Source organism: Cinclus cinclus, chromosome Z (genome assembly GCF_963662255.1).
Source record: "Cinclus cinclus chromosome Z, bCinCin1.1, whole genome shotgun sequence".
Taxonomy (NCBI): Eukaryota; Metazoa; Chordata; class Aves; order Passeriformes; family Cinclidae; genus Cinclus; species Cinclus cinclus.
In genome coordinates, this window is record NC_085084.1 from 14,407,905 (window position 1) to 14,432,820 (window position 24,916).

The 24,916-nt window shown below is 35.8% G+C and overlaps 1 protein-coding gene across 1 annotated transcript in view; it reads left to right on the top strand.

The window, feature by feature from the left end:
* Nucleotides 1-19,178, top strand: part of ALDH1A1 (aldehyde dehydrogenase 1 family member A1) — a 29,572-nt gene extending 10,394 nt beyond the window's left edge. Inside the window, exons 3-13 of the mRNA XM_062512886.1 lie at nucleotides 375-515; nucleotides 3,315-3,444; nucleotides 4,566-4,627; nucleotides 6,628-6,756; nucleotides 9,228-9,341; nucleotides 10,967-11,069; nucleotides 11,630-11,814; nucleotides 13,330-13,494; nucleotides 15,262-15,419; nucleotides 16,921-16,995; nucleotides 19,106-19,178. Of these exons, the coding sequence (XP_062368870.1) occupies nucleotides 375-515; nucleotides 3,315-3,444; nucleotides 4,566-4,627; nucleotides 6,628-6,756; nucleotides 9,228-9,341; nucleotides 10,967-11,069; nucleotides 11,630-11,814; nucleotides 13,330-13,494; nucleotides 15,262-15,419; nucleotides 16,921-16,995; nucleotides 19,106-19,178 (1,335 nt within the window). The remainder of the gene's footprint in view (nucleotides 1-374; nucleotides 516-3,314; nucleotides 3,445-4,565; nucleotides 4,628-6,627; nucleotides 6,757-9,227; nucleotides 9,342-10,966; nucleotides 11,070-11,629; nucleotides 11,815-13,329; nucleotides 13,495-15,261; nucleotides 15,420-16,920; nucleotides 16,996-19,105) is intronic.
* Nucleotides 19,179-24,916: the final 5,738 nt, after the last annotated feature.

Sequence of the window (24,916 nt, forward strand, 5' to 3'; positions counted from 1 at the left end):
ACCTTAGAGACTCAGGCATCTCTTTGTAAATAAAAGACATAAAATTGTACCATCAATGTAAATACTTGGTTTATAGAAAGGAGTTAAAAATATAAATTTTAAAAATTGAGTTCTTTAATAAATTTGTATTTTGGAAACTTTGAGAACTCATCTGTTTCTCATAGAATTTTGCATTGCTGAAATAGCAGCAGAAGTGTTTGAAAGAAAATAACCCATGTGTTTAACATTAGCGATACTAATTTTGATTAGATTGAGGTTGTTTCTCTTATTTAAAATTTATGTTAAACTTACAGTAGATTTTACACATTTTAGCAAAAAAAGGCTTATGACAGAACCAACCATTGATCATGTAAGTGTTTTTGTTTTCCCCACAGGCAGATGTGGACGAGGCAGTTAAAGCAGCTAGAAAGGCTTTCGAGCTCGGGTCAACCTGGCGTACAATGGATGCTTCAGAGCGAGGAAGGCTCTTGAATAAACTAGCTGACTTAGTGGAAAGAGATCGTCTGATTCTAGCTGTGAGTATGATATGTGAGCAAAGGGATAAGGAGAAAAGTCCTGATTTTAAAGAAACTTGCTTGCATGTTTAACATGCCTCTCTTTGGAAAGCTAGGCTGTCTCAATACTTGGTTTTCTCTGTAGCAAATAGACTTCACTAAGCTGGCTTGCACTCTGGTCTGTTAACACCCTACATCCACAAAGTACTTGAGTATTTGATTTGCTTGAAAGCGATACTTAAACTACCTATAACCACAGTAATCTGAATCACTGATTCTTAAGGGCCCACTAACACTGATCATATGGTTAATGCTTATCTAAACCAAACTCTGAATCAAGCCCTAAACTCAAAGCCTGGCTCCAAGTTTATAGGTGATACAAGCCAGAAATGGGAGAAATTTTGAATTTCATGACTCTATATTTTCCTATCACTGGACCTTCATTGACTCCAGCTTAGAACTAGTAATGAATGATAAAGCTTAATAGATTTAAAGGCATCAATAAAGGCATCAATAGATTATTTTAAAAAGAACAATGACATGAGTACTGGGGAAACCACTGTGTGTTGGCTATTTTACCACACTTAATTGAAGACACATAATTTGTAGTGCCCTCACCTACTGATTGTGAACTAAGGCAAAAAATTACATGTAAAATAAAAATACACCACCAATTTCATAAAGGTTACTATCCTCTCCTCCTTGTTTCAAACTCCACATATGATACTATTATTAAGGTGATTTCTCTGCTATTTCAAGCACATTTTGGAATTAAAATATAGGTGGAATAATTGCTTGTGTTGAAGATGAACCCTGATTTTCTGCAAACAGCATAAAAATTTAGAGAAGGAGTATCCAACATTCAGGATCATCACTCAGACTGATCTGGTAACAGTTTGAAGTATTTAACCATTAGCCACAAAAGACACTGTAGATAAGCTCATAAAAATTTAAACCTTCAGATATGTAAAATCTACAAAGCATCTGTTGCCCATTATATGTCCTTATGACTGTAGTAGAATTTCTCATGAGAAACCTTGTGTGGGTGAAACTTATGTACTTTAAAATGCTAGATTTGAGCTGCAAGAGACAATTAAGAGTTATATTCTAAACAGATCAGTATGCCCGCCTGTCCATTAAATAATTAGATTAGCTGGCATTTGCTTCTATATTGTACAGTCCAAGGCATTACAAATGCGAAGAGGATGAAGATACAATATTTTTTCCACAGGAAAGAAGAAATATTGAATTAGGGTTTTGTTTCACATTTGCCGTTTCCATAATATGAAGGAACTGCTTTTCTCTGGGGCCCCTCCCAGGTCTCTATTGTACTGACTTTATTTATATTTCCTGCAACTTAGTCACCTTATTCACTACTTTCCTTTTCAGAAAAGGTATGTATGAGTAAATTGCATTCTAGGCTTTGATTAAGAGAGATTCTCTCCAGTCACAGTTTGTCCTGCCTGTAAAACTAGTACTATAGACTAACACGTACTCCTGAACACTAGAGATCAAAACAGATGTCCAAAGCTCATTGCAAAGTCATTTTCCTGTGTTCATGCATTTGACCAGGATGAAAAATATTCAATTTAAGTGCTTTATTCGTTGACAAGATGCTCCAGAGGCTCCACAGACCTATGCATAGGCAATTGAAAGAGTAAGTCAAAGAAAAGTACTGAAAGAACCACTGAAAATTGTGTTGCTTAGGATTCAATCTCTCATGATGCTGAAAGCTAGAGACTTCATAAATTTGAGGTCAGGGATGAATATTCTCCCATGTCCAAACAGAACAAAAACAGTGCCACATATATTGCCTGGAATGGCAAGGGCATAACTCATTTAATCTGTTCCTTGTTACTAAGAGCCATCAAGCATTGCTGTCTTGTCTTTTTGTTCTGTTTTCTTCCCAAGTAGGGTATCTAAAATGTGTCCAGTAAACTAAAAATGTGGACTTCACAGGGGAGTTATTGATGCAAAACTGTTCTTGGAGGATCAGTCTGTTTATCCAACCTGAAATGCTAAAAAATGCCAATTGATTGCATCTTAAAATTATAGTTTAGATATTAACACTATAGTTTGGGCACTTCCTGCTGAATATTGTAACAGGATTGTTCATAAAGTTGAAGGTCCTCAATCTCTCTGTTTTGGACAGCTTGAGAAAAATATCCTTGAAATGTCAAAAATATGTTGACAGTATTAGGAACTGCTCATGATCTTTATTTCCCAATAACAAGGGGCATGGAAATTAATCCAAACCATATTCCTTAGACTTAGCTGAAGAACAACCCTATTTAGAGACTCTCTTCTGTGTAAACATTTATTTTTCATAATGAATTTGTCTCACTTAAGAGTTCTAGATGTCTCAGGTCTTTCCTTTGCTCATCAAACACTCAAGATGTATTTAAGGTATTTTTTATAAGACTTGAGTCTTGCTGATTTGAGGAAATTCACTCATTTTATTTGCATCAGTTCTTTGCATTGTATCCTGCCTGATCTCTTAATCTGTGTTTGCAGAATAATTAACGTAAAGTAGAACTATGTAACTGATTCATATGGGAGAGATGTTTTTTGAGGAAATCTTACCATTACAAATGCATTGTGATCATGCTATCTGCATAGCTTAATACAAACAAACCACCATGAAAATTTCTCACTTATAAATTGTTAGATTCAATTTTTCAAAATGTGCTTTTCAGAAAGGAGTTAATCGAAATGTTCCAAAGCTGAAATCCTCAAAGTGAACTACCAAAAGCTAAATTACAAAGCAAAATAACCATTATCAGTATTTGATGTTAATTTTTAAATTTCTATTGTGTGCAGACAATGGAAACCATTGATGGTGGGAAGCTCTTTTCCACAGCCTATCTAATGGATTTGGGTGCTTGTATCAAAACTTTACGCTACTGTGCAGGCTGGGCTGATAAAATCCACGGACGTACTGTTCCAATGGGTGAGTAGTTCCGAGATAACAAAACTACAGAACTGTGGCCAACACAAGCTGTAAATAGCTGGCTTTTATCTAAAAGTTGTGCAACACAGAAAATACCTCAAATGGAAACTATTTTAGAAAGTTTTTAAGATAGGTTATAAAATATTTATGATCATTTTCACTTTAAACATTTAGTGTAAATCTTCACATTAGAACACTTCTTGTAGAACACTTCTTGTTCTATACACTACTAACAAATATTGTTTATGGCCCAAAAAAATTTAACCTATATGTATATCTAAGAAATGTGGCAGGCTACTTTTGCATAGCAATGTACAGTATATACAAGACTACAGTAATGAGACCTGGGTGTCTACATATTTAAGCAAAGATTAGCACAAAGCAGTAATATTTACTTCAGTGACTGGATAATGTATTAGGAAAAGTACTAAGAGATAGGAATGAGGAAACAGCATTTGCTAAAATTTCATTCCATTCCCTTTCCCATTAAGAAGCTCTATGAAAACATTGTCTCTAGCTACCTTCTCTCAGAAAGACAAAGAAAAGAATGGTAATAAAGAAGGAATTAGGAAAAGGTAATAAAGAAGGAATTAAGGAAAAGCTAATAAAGAAGGAATTAAGGAAAACTAGAGTGATAAATACTTCCAACTCTTTTGCCTCATGTAGACTTCTATACTAAGTTTAATGGAACACATATTTATTTGAATCAAAGAGAATTTTATATTTAATGGATTTGATTTAAGCTAAGATTTAATATTAAAAAATGTCTGATATGTACATAGGATTTAAAAGAGAAGTTTTTGAAAGAAAAAAAAAGGTGATAAAAGAAAAAATAAATGAGGAATGCTTACTGGTGTGCTGTGCATACCATATTGAGAAGCAGGGTTGTCACTGCAAAAAGACAGTCAGACTGGAAAAATCAAACCTTGGAGCTATGAAGAAAGCAGACATTAAATCCAGATGTACTTTATGGCTTTTTGCATAGTTAAGATTTTGAAAATATCATTTTTAAGTAAAATTGTATCCAGATAAGTTTGGAAACCTACTTTATCATCTTTCTGATTTAACTGTTTCTCACAAATGCTTTGACTAAATGTCTGACTTACTTCTTTTTCCCACAGATGGAAACTTTTTTACATTTACAAGACATGAGCCTATTGGGGTGTGTGGCCAAATTATTCCTGTAAGTTGGAAATATTTATGTAAACACAAATGTTCCTTGTTACAAATGGAAATGCTTTTGAAATTTTGCCTATGCAAGTGCATTTGTGAAATGTTACTAACCAGAAATTTTCAGGTCCTGAAAGATAGACACAATCTTGAGTACTGTAATCCTGATTCATCAGGCTGTGATGTGTCGTCTTGGTCCAACCTTGTCCCTCTCCTCCCTCAATATGGAAAGAAAGTAAATCTCAAAAGTTTGACTAATTAAATAATTTGGAAAATGGAATTGTGTTTTGTTGAAACTGAAAGAAACAGAAACAAACATGTAGGAGAGTGTAATATTTGCAGTATATAATTTTTACACCTATAAAAATTCTTTAAGATCTAGAATATCTGTTCTTCTCTGTACAGCATTCAGATCTGTACAGCTGGATCTTTGTTTGTGGCTAAGACTCATTCACCATGGTGGTGGTACAAGTTACAGCACAAAGAATATGTCCAGTAAAGCTCCTGTTGCGCACATCTAAATTCCCAGTTTTGAACTCGCTTTATTTAAATGGAGTTTCAAAAGGCCTACCTGAGTCTGATCATTCAAAACACTTGAGGAGTCCAAGTTCTGAATTTATTTGTGAAGCCTATATAGTTTTGTTGGGTGTCTGTGAAAACAGTTGCATGCACTAGGCTTTCCTATTCCACCCACCCTCTTGCATGCCGTAGTTATGAGCAGCCTCTCCTGACCTGCTTGACAACTCAACAGATTCTGAAAAAGTTATCTTGTCTATAAGGTCTGCTCAGACACGTGGGTCCTCCTCATGTTCCTGATATCTTTAAGCTGATCTTGAAAATTTGCTTTATCTTTAGACCACCACATTGATTTGGAGAACATTGCTTGAATATGTTCATATCCAGTCTGTAGGAGAGCTTGGGAAACTTCTGGTTTAGATCCTTTTGAAGGTCAGACACAAGACACAAAACATTTCAAGTAAAACATTCAGTTAAGCTATGCTAAAGAGCTAGAAACACTTGACATGGCCATTTAAAATATAATTATCTCCTGCAAGTACAAGCAGCAGTTAATATAAACAATGAATTCCCTTATAAAATGTTAAGTATTTCTGAGTATGTCTTCATTTTTTCTCCATTAAAATATGAACCAGCAGACTGCAGGTTTCTACATAAAACAAAACTGTGAGGACTATGCATATGTTGCAGACCACTTTTGATAGCTCACCATTTCCACTTCCTTTCACTCATGGAGTTCCACTTTAACAATGAATCTGCATAAAACTCTGTAATCCCTTACTTTATATTATTTATGGTCCCATTATTTTTGAGACTGGGGTGAGTCTAAAAGAAGACAAGGAGAGAAAAAAAGTGTTGTGTGTATATTCCTCCTAGCCTTTCTAACATAAATGTAACTCTTAGCTTCATTTTTCCCCATTTCAAAAAGGTGTTGAGCTGAAACTCATGGCCTCAATGCTACCCAAACTGTTATAAATATTCTCAAAGGGGCAAAGCTGTTTTCCCCGGCCATGTTGTCCCTCATACTGCAGAATATGGGATCCAAAGCATTCACCTGCTTTTCAATCTCTCTGAACTGCCCACAACAGCTGCTAGCGAAACCTCCAGGGGAGAGGGCAGGGGCAGCATTTTGTGTTATTACCTTGTCTCCCTTAGAAAACTGAATTGATGATGGACGTGACCATTTAAGATAGCAAAACTCCCAACTGCACCACTAATCCAACAAGTGCCTGTAATGCATTATTAAAGGAGTACACTCATTGTCTCTTGAGCTTGTAACTAAAACCTTGGATCCCCTGGACCTACATATACACAAAAATCCCCAGTCTTTGTATTACCTGGCTTGCCATTTGTTTTATTCAAAACATCTTCATTCTGAAAGGAGTTCAACAAAAAGTTCAACTACCCAGTTGAAAATTTACACTATTGTAATAGAAGAAGCTGTGGTATTTTGGTGATGTATTAGAAACGGGATACACTTTCTCATCTGTCTTTCAGTGGAACTTCCCATTGGTTATGTTCATCTGGAAGATTGCCCCTGCCCTTTGCTGTGGAAACACGGTGGTTGTCAAACCAGCAGAACAAACTCCACTCAGTGCCCTTTACATGGGATCCTTAATTAAAGAGGTAAGTCACCAACAACAGAGTTATTTGCCCCTCTCAGAAATGTAAGAGTATACTGCAGCTGAAATGCCACAAACGTAATATAAGACAGGCTCATTGCATGCCTAGCCTTGCAATGTGGAACTTACTTTGCTGTAAATCAGTGAAGCCAAACCAGGGCAAAAGCATGCTTATCTTTCATCCTAGTACACACTCGAAAAACCCCACAACAACAGTTTTGTGAAGTCCATTCTTTAGAAAATAAATTTGTATTACAAAAGCACACTACCTTTCAAAGTCAAAGGCAAACAAGGAGTCAAGTGCAGAGTGCTTGGAGGTGGGCAGCAATGACCTTACTAGAATAGTTATCACAGAAAAGAACTTGTTTGTAGGGGTTTTTTTTCTTTTTTTTCTTTTTTTTTTTGTTTTCTTTTTTTTTTTTTAACTGAACAAAGTTTTCATCCACCTAAGTTTATTATTAACAGGGAGCTGTAAAATCAAGCTGGTAACTGCTGCCAAACTTGTGAATTCCCTTCACACAGCAACTGTGAGAAGACACTTTGTGCTTCTGAGTGTGCCAGTTTCTTCAGAAAGTTAGTGTCTCCAAAGATAACCATTGTTCCCAGTCCAGCAAACATCCAAAGAGAACAGTAAAACAGTTTAGCTTTCTTCCCAGTAAAATCAGCAAATACAGTCTAAGATGTTTCGAAGGTTGGCACAGATGTCAATAATCTCCAGTGCAGTAACCTTTCAGAGTTTAAATGGAAATGATTTGGCACATTTTATAATTCTGCTTTAAAACAGTGATTCAGCAGAACTCACTGACTGGTTGTGTGTTAATATTACACAGAAACTAAATGGTTATCAAAATGGAGCTAAGTCCTGCTGTTATTGCAACACACAGTAAATGCTATTAGATAATACTGGGAGGAGAAATAGCTTTAAAAAATATCAAAACAACCTTCCCCTTTCATTTTTGCCAGTAAGTATCTGAAAGTGCATTTCTTTGAAAAAAGTAACTTTACAGGGAAAGCAACTCAATTCTGTTATGATATAATGAAATATCTATTCTCATATTCTGATTTCTTGAAAGGAAAGCTCAGAACTGGGAATGTGATAAGTATCCCAAATATAAAAAAATATTGGAGCCCAAATCCTTGCCAGTGATCACTTCAATAGCTGCTTTAGATTTGTGAAAATATCTGAAGGCCTAATTTAACTTTCTAGTTCCCAAATGTCCACTTTAAAAAAAGAAAAAAATATGTAGTCACTTCTGGTAACCTTCACTATCTTGCTTAATAGCAATCACAAGGCTCCCTTACAACTATATAGGGAAGAACTCCTAAAACAAACATGTAAATTAAAAGCTCAAAGTGAGACTTCTCTTCTTCTCTACACAAATTAAGTAAGAAACACAATGCTAAGCCAATGGAATGAACCTCGTTGTCTCATCAATTTCAGGGTAAAGGTTTATCTGAAAAATTAAATGAGCATAGTAGACTGTATCTGATCATGAAACTGCAAGGAGTAAAAGTTGCTTAAACAAATGTAACAACCTGGTATCCAAAATGCAGGGCATGAGTTTTAGGTGCTGCATCTCACCAGCTGAAATTCACAGTCTTCCAAAAAATATGGAGCTTCTGCATGTCATTCCAAAGTCCTGTTTAGTGCTCTAAAGAGACTTAATGAAGTGATAATTGATCTATTTGATATTTTAATTCTATTTTTGCCCCGCCAGTGTCATTGAGATTGTGCAGCTGCTTCATAAACTGACAAAATTCCATCTACTCTTTGCACATCCTTGGAGTTTGCTTGAAAAGCTGCTGGAAGAAAACAGCTTATTTTGCTGTGAATGGGACATATCTAATATGGAATTTATGGGAAACAATGCATTTGTTTTGAATCATAGCAAAAGCTTATTTGCATAAAAATGCAAGATATTTAAACTGTGTTTATCTCAGCCTGCTTTTTCATGTTAGGAAGCTGATCTGCCACTTTTTTGTTGTAAAATCTCATGTTACCCACTGTACTTTCTACCTACGTCTAGATTTACATCATTTTTCTTAACAGAATTTCAGTAACAGATCATTAATTAAATTCCATCTAGCATGGATATTAATGTGCAGAAGCCAGCAAGCACATATATTGATTCAAACAGTTTTAATGAAGCAGATATGAAAGTAAGTAATATTTCTTTATACATCTCAATGAGAAAATTTAAAAAATATTTCTTTAAAAATGGCACTGACAAATAACTAAAGTAACATGTTCTTAGGAAAAAAAAAATTAAAAAGGTAGCATAATAACCTAAAAGAACAGGTGAAAGAAAGAGAGCATGAATCACGTGAGAATGAAATCTTTTGGGACTCTAGGGCTGAGAATAAATATATGGCTAAGAAAAGGTGTTGGAGAACTGAAAGGGGAAGACCATGTGACACATGTTCTTCTAGTTATAATCCTTCCCCAAATTTACAGGATTCTTTCCTCCAATTCAGGCAGGATTTCCACCTGGAGTAGTGAACATTGTGCCAGGCTTTGGACCCACTGCTGGAGCAGCAATTTCTCACCATATGGATATAGATAAAGTAGCGTTCACAGGCTCTACAGAGGTACAGTAATGAATGCAAGAAAATATAAGCAGGAAATATGCCCCTCTGATTCCCAGCAATGATTTAATGTCTAACCTATTCTGTGTAATTGTTTTAACTCTCTTCTTTCTTATGGCTGCTGGTTTGTTAAACAAAGTCTGTTTAATGATTTGTTGGTTATTATTAACTTTAAACATATTTAAACAATGTTTGCATTGCTGGAAAGCCCTTCAAACAAAGGCAGTCCATGAGATACAGTGGGCTGTAGTACACCAAGGGTATTTTAAGTCTTGCTCATTTAAACCAGAATATTTCATAATATTGTTTACATCTTTGTTTTTTTTTTAAGAAGTTCTGTTATCTTTAAGTTTAATAACAATGGTATGACAGGAAGGTTTCTGAGGATATCTTGTCCTTCGGTCTGCACAGATTTAAGTGAGGTGACAGATTTTTGGTATTTCAGTGATACTTAGTACTCTCTGGGTGGTCTTAGAAGAGTGTTTGAATATATACCTGTTTAAAAGGAAGGTCACAGTTAATTTTCCCTAAACTTCCCTCTGAAGAACTGTGAGTGGTATAATTGAATATTTCTCATTGCAAGCTATATGTAAAATTAGGGATTAGCTATATCCTTGCTACAATTCATTATATTATCTGTCTACATGCATGCTAAATGGAAAAGCTGCCATATGGTCTCTCAACTTCTTGGATGTAGACTCCAAAGAAAAATATCTTTGCCTCATGTCAGGGATCAGTACACACTGAGTGCAAGAGCTATGTTTACTCTCAGAAACCTTCAGCTCTACAGTAATGGGAAATGAAAACAACCCAAAACCCTGACATCTGAGAAATATCCCACAGATGTTCCCAATAGACAGTGACAACTACAGCTCCCAGTGCCCAGTAACCCTCCAAAGACAGATGGACCAGTGGGTGTATTCTAGAGTTTGGTGACTATTCTCTTCTAACAGTGCAATTTAGAAATGAGAAATTATAGCAGGAAGGCTGAGAGAGGGAGGAAGTTGCAATCTGATGGTTGCTAGACACAGGCAGTTGGAGACCAAAGCCACAGGAGTGACAAGCAGATTTTTCCTTCAAAGCTTTTCCAGGGAAATTCATAGTAATTAGTTCCTTTAACATGTCACCAGTAGAAAAAAGACAGGGTAGGGGTTCTAGCTTGCAGTCTCCACTTCCTCCTCTTAATTCATCTAAGAGAGAAATTGAAACAAGGAAGAGTGTCCATGCAGCCAGTGTGGATTGACTCATAAACTTTCTGCATTAAAGAGCCTTGTCATGCATAAAACCAAGGAATTTTAAGCTTATGTGAGTGACCAGTGGAGCAGCAACCTCTACCTGCTTTACATTAGAGACACATGGAAGCAGAGTGGTGGTAACCATAAAAACACCATCTTACCTTTGGCAGTTAACACTGCAGGGGGAGACTCTTCTAGAAAACATTTCCAGTTCATAGGGCAAAAGATCCCTGCACCCTGACTATTTTCAGCTGGTTTTTTTTTTTAACTTATTTTTCAATTAATCATAGTAGAAATCTCTTAACTGATTTTTACTTTTGAGAAAATCAGAAAAGCATCATAGAGGTCATGACAAACTTTTTGACATGAAGCTGTCCTCTCCCTATCCTTTAGGTTGGCAAACTGATTAAAGAAGCAGCAGGGAAGAGCAATCTGAAGAGAGTTACCTTGGAACTTGGAGGAAAAAGTCCTAACATTATATTTGCCGATGCAGATTGTTAGTAGCAATTTTATTATATAAACTACTACTATTGCAACTTCAATGTGCTTTTTCCTTTATTTGTCAGTAAATTATTTGAACCTTTTAAAAAAATACATAATTTTTAAGGTGTTCTGGTCATGCCATAATTTTGTTAGATTGCCACCAAAATCGATGGCTCCTGAATAGATATGGACACCTCTGACAACCTATTCACTCTTAATGTAATTAATGCTCATCCCAATGAAATATGAATGCAGAACGAAAAGCAGATAGAAGGATCTTAAACAGGTTCATTAACTTTCTGTCTGAATACACTTCTTGGTACTCCTGACAGGGTAGATAATGTTAAATCTACATTTCCCATAGAATATCTGAACGTGTATTCAGCTGGTGTACCATGATCCTCTTGAGGAGGGTAGTTTGGACATAAGTAAATGGTTGTATATCTTTGTTTTAAAGGACCTAAAAATAAAAAGTGCTAGAAAAGGAAATTAGATGGGTGACAAAGGTTAGTAAAGAATTCATGATGTGACAATTCAGGTTTATGTTCTGACAAACTCTGCATTTTGTTGCAGTGGATGCTGCTGTGGAATTTGCCCATATTGGTCTGTTCTATCACCAGGGACAATGTTGTATAGCAGGATCTAGGATTTTTGTGGAAGAGCCTATTTATGATGAGTTTGTTCGCCGGAGCATTGAAAGAGCAAAGAAGTACACTCTTGGGGATCCTTTGAAGCCTGGGGTACAGCAAGGCCCTCAAGTGAGTAATATTACATATTTCCAGCATAATTCTGACATGACATCACAATTTAATGTCTTTCTAAACCTACTGTTGCAGTAGTTTCAAGGCTAAGTACAGTTTTGTAGAGGTTAGTCTGCAGTACAAGGAGGAAGAAATCACAGTGATTGTTGTTTAAACTAATATTATAGGCCCAAGGTCTCTTTATCTTTTCTAGTTCATTATTGAAGGGAAACACTTATAGAAAATTGAAACGCTTTGAGAAAGCTCAAATGCAAGATCTGCAAAAGTGCAAGTACAATCACCCAAGTCACATTAGAGCTTGCTAATTTTTCATTCAGATAGTGCCACTATAAGTGACAAGCTTGAAGAAATGAGTTTCAATATCTTTTTCCCCTTTTTAAAGGCACTAGACTTTTATTATGCTGCTCTCAGTTTTAGACTACTACAAAATTAAAATGTAAGAAGCCTCTTTTTCTCTCCTTTTGTTAAAAGATTATACCAACAGCTTTCCCATCAAATGAATGTTAAAATGCAGCATTAGAAAGTACTGCTATCACAATGCTGTGAACTCAATAGACCACTTCAGAGCACTGTTACAATAGTTCTCATCTAGTCTTATTCCCACATCAGCTTATACGGCAGGATATGGAATAAAATCATGGAATAAAAGCGCTGTAGTAGAGACAAAGTAAAAATAGGAGACAAAACCATTCCTATGCGTTTGATAGAGTAACATATTCTTTATTGGTTATCACAATCATTTTGAGTAGTAAAAGACACCCAGTATACTGTAAAAAAATGCACTCTAAACCACACAAGATTTGGGAAATTTAAAAATATTATTTTAATATCCTGGATTATGTTTTGATACAAGATAATAAATTCAGCTGAATAAATGTAAAAGTCAAAGGGCAGGAAGATTCAAAAAAGTAAACTCCAGAAAAAATTTGTCTGGTATACAGCTAATATAAAATTAACAGAAATCCTCTCTCATATTATTGTGGCTTTACTGAGTTTGAATTTCTTGCTAACACTTTTAATGAGAGATGTAAATGCACTCCTACAGAAAAATTAAGGAAGTCAAATATGTGGAAAAAAGCAACAATGAAAATATTTGAATGAGCATTAAGATTCTTTTCTCCTCCAGTCTCATAATTTTGCCTTTCTTGACTTATTTTTCTCCCTAGCATCTTTTAGCCAAAACTTAGCTATTTTACATGTTATAAAAGTTACTCCTTTTAGAACTGGTATGATCTTATATAATGGAAAATTGTAATCATGGGGTGTAGCTGCATTTCTTTTACAGTAATTATGTTAAATATCTCTCTTTGTCTTCAGATTCCTTTTTATGCTTTGAGTAATTCTTTCTAGGAAAAAAAAATAAAGGAAAGAAAGACAGCATGTAGCAGGTCTATTCACTGTGGTCTATTGCCACAGAGAAAAAAACATATTTTTTTCCATCTCCCAGGGACCTAGAAGACCAATAGTTACCACTGTATGTTGTTTTCATTCCTGAAATATATTTTCATTTAGATTGATAAGGAGCAGTTTAAAAAAATCCTGGAGCTAATCGAGAGTGGGAAAAAGGAAGGAGCCAAACTGGAATGTGGAGGAGGTCCATGGGGAGACAAGGGTTACTTCATACAGCCCACAGTTTTTTCTAATGTTACGGATGACATGCGCATCGCCAAAGAAGAGGTAAATAAATTTTCATCAGTCTCTTCTCTCACTGGAATTGACTGTTTAAATTTCTGTACAAAATAACTATTTAGAAAGTCAAATGACTGTACGAAAATTCTCTCATTAAACTTGCTGTTCCATCCTGGTGGTGATTAAAGTGCTTTTGTTGTTTTCTGGTGTTTTCATTTCACCAGATTGCTCAAGGAGGGGAGAGGAGTATGAGGCTGCCCTGCCAACAAAGGCTCCTGCAGTAGATAAATACTGAGGTTTGGATTGTTTGCATTGCCCTATACTGTCCATATCTCACATATCAAAGTCACAGTGACCTGTAACAGAGATGCAAACCTTGGAGGCTTGTGAACGCTCTACACTGCCTAAGGAGCCTTAACTTGGTGCTTGTAACATGAAAAACTAGTTGGACTCTGCTTCCAGATGCATTTCGTTGGTGGCATTTCGTCTTGCCTCTGTGGGGTTATTTAATTTGGATCAGTTTGCAGATGCGTTTACACATCATTGAAGAATCTGCTACTGTTCCAGCCAAGATGCTAGGGCACCAGTGATTGTCTGTAGGAACCAGAGACATTTGGGAGTGCTGAGCTGCCATCTCAGCTAGTTCTCTACATAAAGACTCAAAGTCAAGTCATGACCTCTTCACCGTGTTTTTTTATGTTTATCTTCATTAATAACTGCTGCAATTGGGCTGCATTATACTACTTCGTACTACAAAGCTGATGCAGTCTGCTAAACATACTACATCCAGCAAGAATCAACAGTCTGAATTAGAATGAACACCACAGTGTTTAGAATTAATTGTGACAGGGAGAGGGCTGTAAAACATGATAGAGCTGTATGAGACAGCATTCAGATTGTTTCCACCATACTATGGAGTCAGGTAGGAAACAGCACAAAGTCATGATTTTTTCACAGTTCTATTAGTTACCCTTTGGTCAGCAGTACAAGAACAGCCCCTCAGAGTATTTTAAGTGTAATTAACAAAGAAGCTATGGATAACTAAGACTTTTTAAAGAAGTCTTTTGAAGCTCACAACTTGAACAATGGGGGAACGTTCAGTGGTTTTCTCATCTACGGAAATCAATCCTTACAACTCTAGCTAGAAACCAGTGCTAAAGTCAAGTACTAGGCTCACAGTCTATGGAAATAGATGTAGTTAGATATTGTAATGTCCCCCTATAATGTCCCCCCAGCCAACACAGTCTCAGTGTTCTGTGATAGGCATGGGCACCCCTGGCTGAGAACCGAACAACGGCAGCAGGAAAGATGAAGCTGAGGGCCCCTTCTCTTACCTGACACCCATATGGAAAGCAGAATTAGTTGTTTCACTTGGAGTACATTCTCTGTTGTGCAGCTACCTACAGGGATAAAAGCCCAATAGTAAATTTAGGTGAAGGAAACATTGAATCTTTCTTGACTTTAAAAATGGTGCTTGTCCAGAAAACATGAGTTTGCTGGTAACCAGTATAGATAGGTGGGACACTGTGACACCATGATAACTGCATTTATGATGGGTGCCTTTTAATCATTGTTTGCTTTCATTGTTCATTTATTGTTTTATGAACTATTTGCAATAGGTAATCTTGACTTCCTTCATATTGCAAAAATATTTATGAAAATTTATTTAGGACTTTATTCACTCTTGAGTGAATGAACTCAGGAATAAGGCCATCTGAGAGAAGTAAACTTAAAATTAATTAATTAATTACATCAAATTAAGGCAAATATAAGTCATTCTAGTAGATTTCATGTGTCTACTTGTGTTTGATACAGATATTTGGACCTGTTCAACAAATCATGAAGTTTAAAACTGTAGATGAGGTTATCAAGAGGGCAAATAATACCACCTATGGCTTAGCAGCAGCAGTTTTTACCAAAGACATTGATAAAGCACTGACATTTGCAGCTGCCCTTCAGGCTGGAACAGTATGGTAAGTAATATTTTTTAAAATTCTTACTTTAGATCTGCAGGTGTCAATGGAATTAATTGTAAGATATATTCACAGTATTTTGGGCAGTCTTTTTTTATTTTTATTCCTTGTCAGCTTTATAGAGGCAGATAATTGTCTCTTCTGTCTATCTTTTCTGGATGTTTCCCTATTTAGTGTGTTACTAGATAATTATTTCTTGTTAGTGTTCATACATTTTTTCCATAAACTTAGTGGAAAAAAGGAAATCAACTTGCTAAAAATAAAATTAAACAAAAGATAACGCTGTGAGAGTCTCCTTTGCTTCAGGATCTAGGGATAGCCCAAAAGATAATTTATAAAATCAGTTTTGGTATTGTGTAAAGAAATTAATTATCTGAAGTTCAGTGGCCATTAGCCTGGGCATAACACCTATCTGTAATGGGAAGGATTGGTAAAATGTGATTGAACAAAGTAAGGATATACCAGCTGGGAGAACTACTAACAGGCCGACTGTTTCCAACAATGGAGTAGAAGAGGCAACCTATATGCAGCTGGAAAAAAAAGAAGCTAAGAAACAAAAATGTGAAAACTTGGAGGCATTTCAGGGTCTAATGACAATCACTAACAAAGACCAGCATTTCCCTACAGTTATTTCACTGCATCAGGAGAATAACTGATTTTGCTTGTTGCAAAACCTGTGTCCAATTTATATTATCTGAAAGCACTTGCGACCAGCACAAACTCCTGCCCAGATCCTGTGATCCAAGAACATATGCTTTCCAAAAATAAGTTAACAGTCTTGACTTCGGAGTCAGCATTCTTTATATGGAAGAAAGTTCAGAATAGAGTGGAATATTTGGGATTTGGTCTTACATGATTGGTGGTCTAGAAATCCCTAACTATGAACAGAATCTCTTTTGTTGAAGCCAGTAGACTGGAAGGAGAATAGAATATAAGATATGAAAATAGAGAATATTTGATTTGACACGGTTGTAAGACAAAAAGAGCTTCTCGACTAGGAAATAGGATGCACATTCTGCCAAAATTCTTCATACCTAAAAATTTGGCTGTGAAATACCTTTTTTACCCATTATTGTGTCTTTGTTCTCAACCACAATACAGAATAAGGTTTAACGGAATAGAACCAAGCAAAACTTCTTAAATATATAGTGAAGCTATCCTGAGTTTACCTATTAGAAGGGTAGATAAACTCTTCTGCAGAACTCTTATCTGTGGATAATCTTTTGTGAGAAATCTTATATACAAATCAGGAATTTTATGGCAATGATCAAAGAGATATGACTGTCCCTCTGCTTGAAGACCCTTGCTGAGTTTTAGTACTCTCATAATAAATACAGTTGGTTTTGATGCTTTATCTGAACTTCAAATTACATTTATTTTTGCATATATATACTTAGATATTGTTTGTGACTATCACCATAGCCTGGCAGAAAAACACTGACTTTTCAGAAGTGAAAAAAAGTGTTTCACACTGTCAAAAATAATTTTCCTATTTTTCCAGGATTAATTGCTATAGTGCATTGTCTGCTCAGTGTCCCTTTGGAGGTTTTAAGATGTCAGGAAATGGACGAGAAATGTAAGTGAATACTTTTAAAACTGTAGATTCACAGAAAATTCAAAATGAAAATCCAAACCCTGAATTTAAATATGTATAACTAGAATGTCCAGTTTGAGATTTTGTCAAAGTAGTCTCTAGAGTGCTTAGAGGCGCCATGTTATCAGAGGCAACAACAACCAGCAATTCCTCTACAAAATAAATAAGAAAATTTCTTAGATGAACAAGTTTTCAATATGACCAGTTTACAGTCTACTGTGGTTGCAGTATACTGGTAAGCAAAGCTGACCACTGTGTTTATGGTTTACAGTTTTTGCGTATACAGAGAAACTGTGATTTTCATTAAGATAAATCTGTGCATAGTTTGTGAAATCTTGTTTAAGCAAGATTTTTCAGTTAAAAGTTTGTGAAATTAATGTTTTTTACAGTATGTGCCAGCCAGGTCAAAAGTTATAATGAAAAAAATCCACTGTAGTTTTTGGACCTTTGTTTTGGAATAGAAGAGTAGCATGTTAATAATATAAATTAATCAAATGTTTCTCAAACTTCCAACTTTTAATCCAGTTTCCACTTGAATCACATCCTGTCTTACTTGTATTCATTCTTTATTAAAAATGCCAAATTACTAAAAATCAGTACATGTAAGCCTTCTTTTTTTTATTAAGATAAATGCATAACACTTCTAATGAACCATGGAAGTGATTTAAATATATATATATATATAGGTGAGGCACTTCAGGCCTTCTGTTTATGTAGTTTCTTCAGAGATAAAGGGTAGTGTTTTCATATTTGCTCATCACTGGACACAATCTTCTTCTGATGGCAAAGCTCCCACTGACTTCAAAGGAAACAGTCAAGCCAATGTTGAGAGCTTTAGAAAACTGGAAATTGAAACCCTTCAATAATTTAGGCCATTTTTATCAAAGACAGCTTTGCCTTTGTTGGGTGCCAATAACTGGGAAATAATCAATTCCGAATTACAGCCTTTTTCAGAAATATTTTTTATTTATTTGCTGGAAATAACAGACTATCAAAAAATGCTCTCTATAACAGTACATTTTGAAATAATTAATCTTTTATGCTAACAAAGTTTTCAGGTTCAAAGTCACAATTATCAGACAAAAAAAAATATTCCTTCTAAAGGACAAGGAAAGAATCATCATCAGCTAGATGTCTGTCATGAGAAAATTTGTAAATATATGACTAACATTTTACAAAAAGTAGAAGTATGTGTGCAAAACTGACACTGAAAAAAATTAGGATGCAGTTCTTTTGAGCCACTGACTTCCTTGATCCTCAGAACAAAATTCTCTTTATAATTTTTGGAGTGATAATACCATTACGAATTTAACTACCGAATATCATATACTAACAAAATTCCTCTCCAAAAATGAAGGGAATCAGTCAAAATTTTCATCCAGCACAAGTGTCCTGAGCACAGATTTCTGTTTTGCTTATGTATCGATCTAATAAGACAGCTTATTAGATGTTATGAATGTTACACAGTGAGAACTGTGTAACATTATACTATAGTAAACTCTTGTTCCATAAAGCAATCAGTTATGTCTAAATAGTTTGACTTCACAAACTGTGTATTTGACATCAGATGTCAAACATTTAGGAAGACAAAAAAGCTTCATCTCACCACTGAAAATATAAAGGTGAAACATGCTTGTAACATGTCAAAGATTTTAACTCTTTTTCACTGTCTGTGAGTTTTCATCATGGAATGATTTTGTCCCCCATTTACTTGAAGTTCCTATTCTTTGACTCTGGACAAAGCTCTTGATGTCAGAAGAAGAGCTTTACAAATAACTTGCTGAAAATACTTGTGAAGAATTAACATGTCCTTGATCTGCTGTACAGAAATCCAGTTTAGAAATGCTCTAAATTAAACACCACTCGCAGAAATAAAACTGCTGTCTCTCCCATTTTTCTCAGGAGACCATTGCTGTAGCTTTTCAAAAGGGTTCCAGCAGCAGTCTAGCTGCACAGCTGTCTTCCAAATATGTCCAGTGTACTTGTTATGTACCCAGCCAATTGCACACTACCACTGAAAATCCCATCCAGGAAAAAAAACTCATGTAAAAAGCATTAGACTAAATGTTGCTTTTGGTTCTCTTTTATCTAGGGGAGAATATGGACTTCATGAATACACAGAAGTTAAGACTGTCACGATCAAAATCCCTCAAAAGAACTCGTAATGCTGTTTGAGGTGCAGAAAATAACATCTTCAAATGAATCTGAAAAGGCTGAATTCTTAAGTGTTTTGTTGTCCAAGTGATTCATTAACTTTTCTGCTTTCTGACTGTATAACAGGTACCTTCTTACATTAACAATATAAGGAGTAGCATAGAAAAAAATTAATGTGATTAATTATGAAAATAAATCTTTAATGTCTGATTCACAGCTAACTAATTTTAAAATTCATATCCAGTAATATCTACTCTTGTTTGCATTTGTGGTTCTCAGTAGTGTTATGAAAAAAATTTCTTTTTCTGTATATTCTACAGGAACTGTTTGAATTTATCTGTTCTTGTAAGTGTTAGATGGCAAGTTCTCCTTGCATTTTCTTTGTGGCCTAAACAAAAGCACTTAAGAGTAGCTAGCAGATGTTTCTATGTCTCTGTAGATATATTTCGTAGACTATTAAAGTTGTTCATCATGCTACATGAATGTAATCTGTATAATGTTAAAAAACATTAAAATTCATGTAAAAAACCTAATATTTCTCCTCTCTTTAATCTTTTCTATTACACTAGTTTACCACTAGACAATATGTACTACAGAGGCACCAGTGGAGTGTTCAGGTCATCAGAAATAAACTACATCTGCTACATGGTGGCTAAAGACCCCAATATTTTGCCAGTATTATGACTGGAATAATATGAACACGCAGAACAGTAGGCAATTTGCAAAGAGCCAGCACTTGGCTTGGCAGCATTAAGTGCATAACAAATCTCAACAGACATATGAACAAGAAACAGTGAAGAGAAAGAAGAGGAGGGGAGGGAAGGCAGTCTCCTATGTGATTTATACCTGCTACATTTCTCCGGTACTCACACATTTTCATGTGAGTAACCTTGTCTGTTCCCTTCTCTCTTCTTTCCTTCTCTAATCCACCATCTCTTTTCATCCTTTTTCCTCATCTTTTCCTTATAGCTACTTATTTTCCTAAAGACCCTTTTTGAGCAGCTGAGTCCCAAGCTCAGCTCTGGCATTTCAGAGTTCTCTAGCAGCTCAGCTGCCAGCACCCTCTGATGGCCTCTCAGCACCAGCAGCCACCAACAAGCTCTGGGACAGTGGCAGAGACAGCCAGTACACACTTGCTACTGACAGGCTCAGGACTGAATCCAGAGCCACAAGCCAACTCTGATTAGGCAGTCTCAGCCTTGCAAACAACATTGCATGTAGTACTAGCCCTGCCCATTAATAAGAGCATGGCACAAAAAAAAATTTTAAGCAGCAATCAGGGACAATGTGCACAGCATTATAAGGAAAAAGGGTCTGTTCCTTTGGATTCACTGGTCAATTTTTAATTATTTTTCTTTTTAATAAGATAGTTAAAACAAAATACAAACGAGATTTTCACCCTATGACTCTTCTTAGAATGTCTTTTCCCAAGAAGAGCTGAACATAACATTTGTGGCATAGGTATTTCTCTCCACAGCCTTTACATTATCTATTTTTGAAAGGTATCCTTTCCAAATCCCATATTCATGCCTCTAAAGTAACCTCATTAGACATTGTTTTCAAACAAATTGAATTCTGGTCCCATATAAGAAACAAGTAGAAGACTAATAAAGGGAAAGAAGGAAGAGTGAATCAAAAGTAATTGTGTACTGTGTAATAATTAGCAGAGATTTTTCTGCAGAGGATAGTAGACAGAAGAAAGCACAAAATAAAAATAAAGCCTAATAAAGTCAAAACCAAAAAAAAAATTCTGAAAAAAAAACAGCTTGAAAAATAAGCTGCAGATAAGAAAAGAATGGAAAAATTATCTGAAAGTCTTTAAAAGTCACAATGAACATAATATTAGTGGAAATACAGATATGATGATGGATTTCATATTCTAAAATAAATTAAAAGCTATTCATGAGTTGGTGTGGGTCTTCAAAAATCTCTACCATCCAAATTCTGCTTTTGCATTCAAGAGTAGAAATCTCAAAGAAAGATAAACAAGCCAAATTATATTAAGCCTACATGCGCATTTTGTCTTGGATCAGGAAGGCAAATCTGAAATCATACTTCTGATCTTCCCAACTTGCCTTCTTTACCTGGAAGAAGGATACAAGGGACCAAAACAGGGTTCCTTTTTGGTGACATTAAGGCAGCAGGCTCACATGTGGTTTCTGGTATGGTCCAACCACTGTAACCATTCAGGTCTTAGAAGCAGGCTAGGGCTAGTCTGAAGCAACTCCCCTCTGAATGTGCACTATATGTGCAGCTGGTTCCCTTCTTCTCAGTGTCCTTTGGCAGCACAGGACTGCAGATCCTGTCCTACACATGGTGCCTCTGACTGCAACCCCAAGAAAATAATTACTTTGGAATATAATGCAAGGAAAAGGAAAACAGCACAGTACAGGGGTATAGGAGAAGGACCAACTGTACTCTTGTATGAATACATGTATTTTCTCTTTACAATGTCTAAAATATCTTCATAGTGTTCCCAAGACTATAATAAACATGTATTTTATTTCCTGTTCCGTGGTCTTGATGGGTAAAAGAAAGATGGCAATGGTCTTGTTCTGTCAGTTTTATTTCTTCAATGTGATCAAAATGTGACATCTAGTAGCGACTTGAAGTTGCCCTATTTCAAATGTCTTGAGTCAGAGAAGTGTTTTCATGTGTATATTATGTATGGCAGAGGACAAAGAGAGAGAGAGAGAAGGGAAGAGGAGCAAAGCAAAGACTGTCATTCAGCCAAGGTTTAACACCCAAAGTTTCATCAGAGTCAAGTATAGATTTGGACTGATCTGATGACTACAACTGAACTGAAGCTGTTCCAAGAGATTCCCAAGAGATGCCAATGTAAACAGATCCACCGTTTGGCATCTGTTTAGCTTAAGGAAGTCAATATGTGTGTCATTCCCTTAAGCAGTTGAAATACGTTTGAAGGAGAAAAACAAGGGCTCAATAAATTTCACAGTCCAGTTTCACTTACATGAGCATTTTTGTTCACAGCGTATGATGATGCCCAACACAGAAAAAAAGAAGAATACAGTCCCATTTGTTCCTCAACTGCCAGTTTACTGGCTCAAAGGTCAGGGGTGGATTTCCCTCTAAAATGTAGACACCGTTAGTAATAATCACACTGTTAATAAAAAATATATCCTTTCAAAATTAGGTTTGTTTGTAACTATGCTCATACTATTAGAGTCTCCATCTGATGATGAAATATCTTTGCTCTGTCTTTGACTTACATCTGTACATGGGTATGATGACTTGTGATCTGAACAGGAATAAATGAGGACTTAAACTCTGCAAATATTACACAGGTGATTAAGGAGGCCCTTTCTTTCTGGGATTGAATCATTATCATGTTACTCCCATTATGTGCCAAAGCAGCGCCATTGAAACTTACTGGAATGAAACACAAGAAGAGCACTGGTTGATCTCTATGCAAATATTGCTTATAATGTTAATGGAGTCAGTATTTCACACAGGATGAAATTTAGCAAGAGAAATTGGTTTGTTGCATGTTCTTTCAAGGCCCCTGAAAACTGTTTGCTAGTGTCAGCAGCAGTTATTTAATTTTTATTTTATTTTTGAAACCATGATGTTTTTCCTATAGTTCTTGAAGGCAATGGCTGTCCAGGTAAATAATGTAGAGCAACATGCCATCAGATTTAAGTGGGACTATTTCTTTTCCTAGTGAACTCTGTTTGTATCCCCTTAACACTATTAAAGGCACCCCTTTAATATTGATGGAAGTATGACCAAGCCTTATTGGAAAGTTATCTGTTTCAAGCAATTTTTTACCACATGGAAAAGCAAGCTCTAGAAACCTGTACTCCTTAGGGCCATATTCTTGCTATCAATGCCTCCACCCCTGCCTCTGACACACAATTTTTTTTAAGAGAGAGGAAGCTTTTGAATGGCAACAGAAGGGTAGATGGACCCTTAGGCTATTCCAGTCAAAATAGTGATTTTGTAAGGAATTCTCATTCTGTTTCAAGAAAGAAAATTACTGATAATCCTGAACTACCATATACACAGGCCTTAAGACAGACAAGAAAATATATAGAAAAATATTTAGAGCAGGAAGGGCATCTGGCTTGGATAAAAAGTGAAAATGCCCTGATGAAATAGGTTTTAGGGAGGAATTTGAAAGATGTGAACTTGGCAGGCAAAAGGTGTTTTGGGGAGAAGAGTAGGCCATCTGGGACACAAAAAAATAAGTACAGAAAACACAAGAGCAAGAAAAAGAGGGAAAAAGGAAGGGAACAGCAACAGAAATATAAGGAGTTCAAAGAGGAACAAAAGCGAAGGATCACCCTGAGATTCTGTAAGATCTCACTATAAGATGTCATTATAATTTTGAAAGATTTGACATGAACTTTGATAAACAAACAAACAGAAGAAGACAATTGACCTCAATGATCTTAGAGGTCTTTTCCAACTTTAATAATTTTACACTACTTTAAAAATAAGAAGGGGGGGGGGGGGGGGGGTGATGCCAATAACCCTAAAGACAAGTCCAGCTCTCTGAGAATTTATCCTAGGAGCCTAAACCTTACACTCAGCAAAGCAGGATATGTGTTTTCTTTACAACAGGTTTCTTACAGTCTCCATTCCTGTAACTGCACTCCTCTTCAGAGAGATCGACATTATCTTAACAAAATTGTATCTAAAGGAAAAATGTCCGTGCTGATTTACTGATACAAAATAGATCATGTCTGACAATATGTCATTATCTCAAGAACCACCTAGACTATGTTCTTTTCTGTATGTGATGTACTAGCCTCCAACATCTAAGATAGCCCTTCTAAAGCCGTCAACATTTTATCTTTCACTTTCCCTGGCTCTCAGAATATATAGGCTTTATAGATAACCTCCACTGGTTTTTTTAATGCTAGAAATTGGATAGTTTAAGTATATGACTTTTTGACACCAGAAAACCACTTTTTAAACTTTTTATCAAAATGAATAAATTTTTATGATATTTTTTGGTAGCACATTATTTATTTCTTTTTGTGTCTACATTACTAACAGAAAAACTATTTAAGTACTAATCCTGTGCAACATAAATATGAGTTCCTACATAAGTAATTTTATTATGGAGTATATTTACAAGAACTGAACCTGGCAAAATTTTATTTCATAGGAGGAGATTATAAAATAAAAAAATTTGGGACCAAACATATAGGAAGAAAGAGACACAGTCTTCTCTGTGTCACCAAACATGCCTGTCCAGGTTAAGGTCACAGTGGTTTCATTCCCTCTTTCTTTGCCTACTGCCCAAGCTACTGCCTGTGAGAAGTGGGGTGAGTCAGTTTGATGCAGATTTTAGTGGGGGTTTATGGCACTAATGAAGTTGGAAAGCATCTGGAAAGAAGAGATTCACAGCTCATTAGGAGTTCCTTCATGTCATATGAAGACCTGTATGGGAGAGGACAGTTGTGTACTAAAATGATTGACTCCTAGATTCTAAAACTTTTCAAATCTAGCAGTCTGATATTTTTCCACTGTTAAATCTAGCATTCAGAATTGTCCAAGCTGGTACTGCTTTGTCAATAACAGAGACCACTCCTGAGCACTCTATAGCTTATACAAAATTTTCAGTTCCACCTACTAAGGTTTTTTAAGCAGAGTATTTTCAAAGAATGCCAGTTGTCATTAGCATTAAATTTGATGGCTTCAGATAACCGGGTCATTCAGCCAAGCACCTCCTATTAACATTGATATGCTCGGTACAGATGTTCTTCTTTGGAATCTGGTG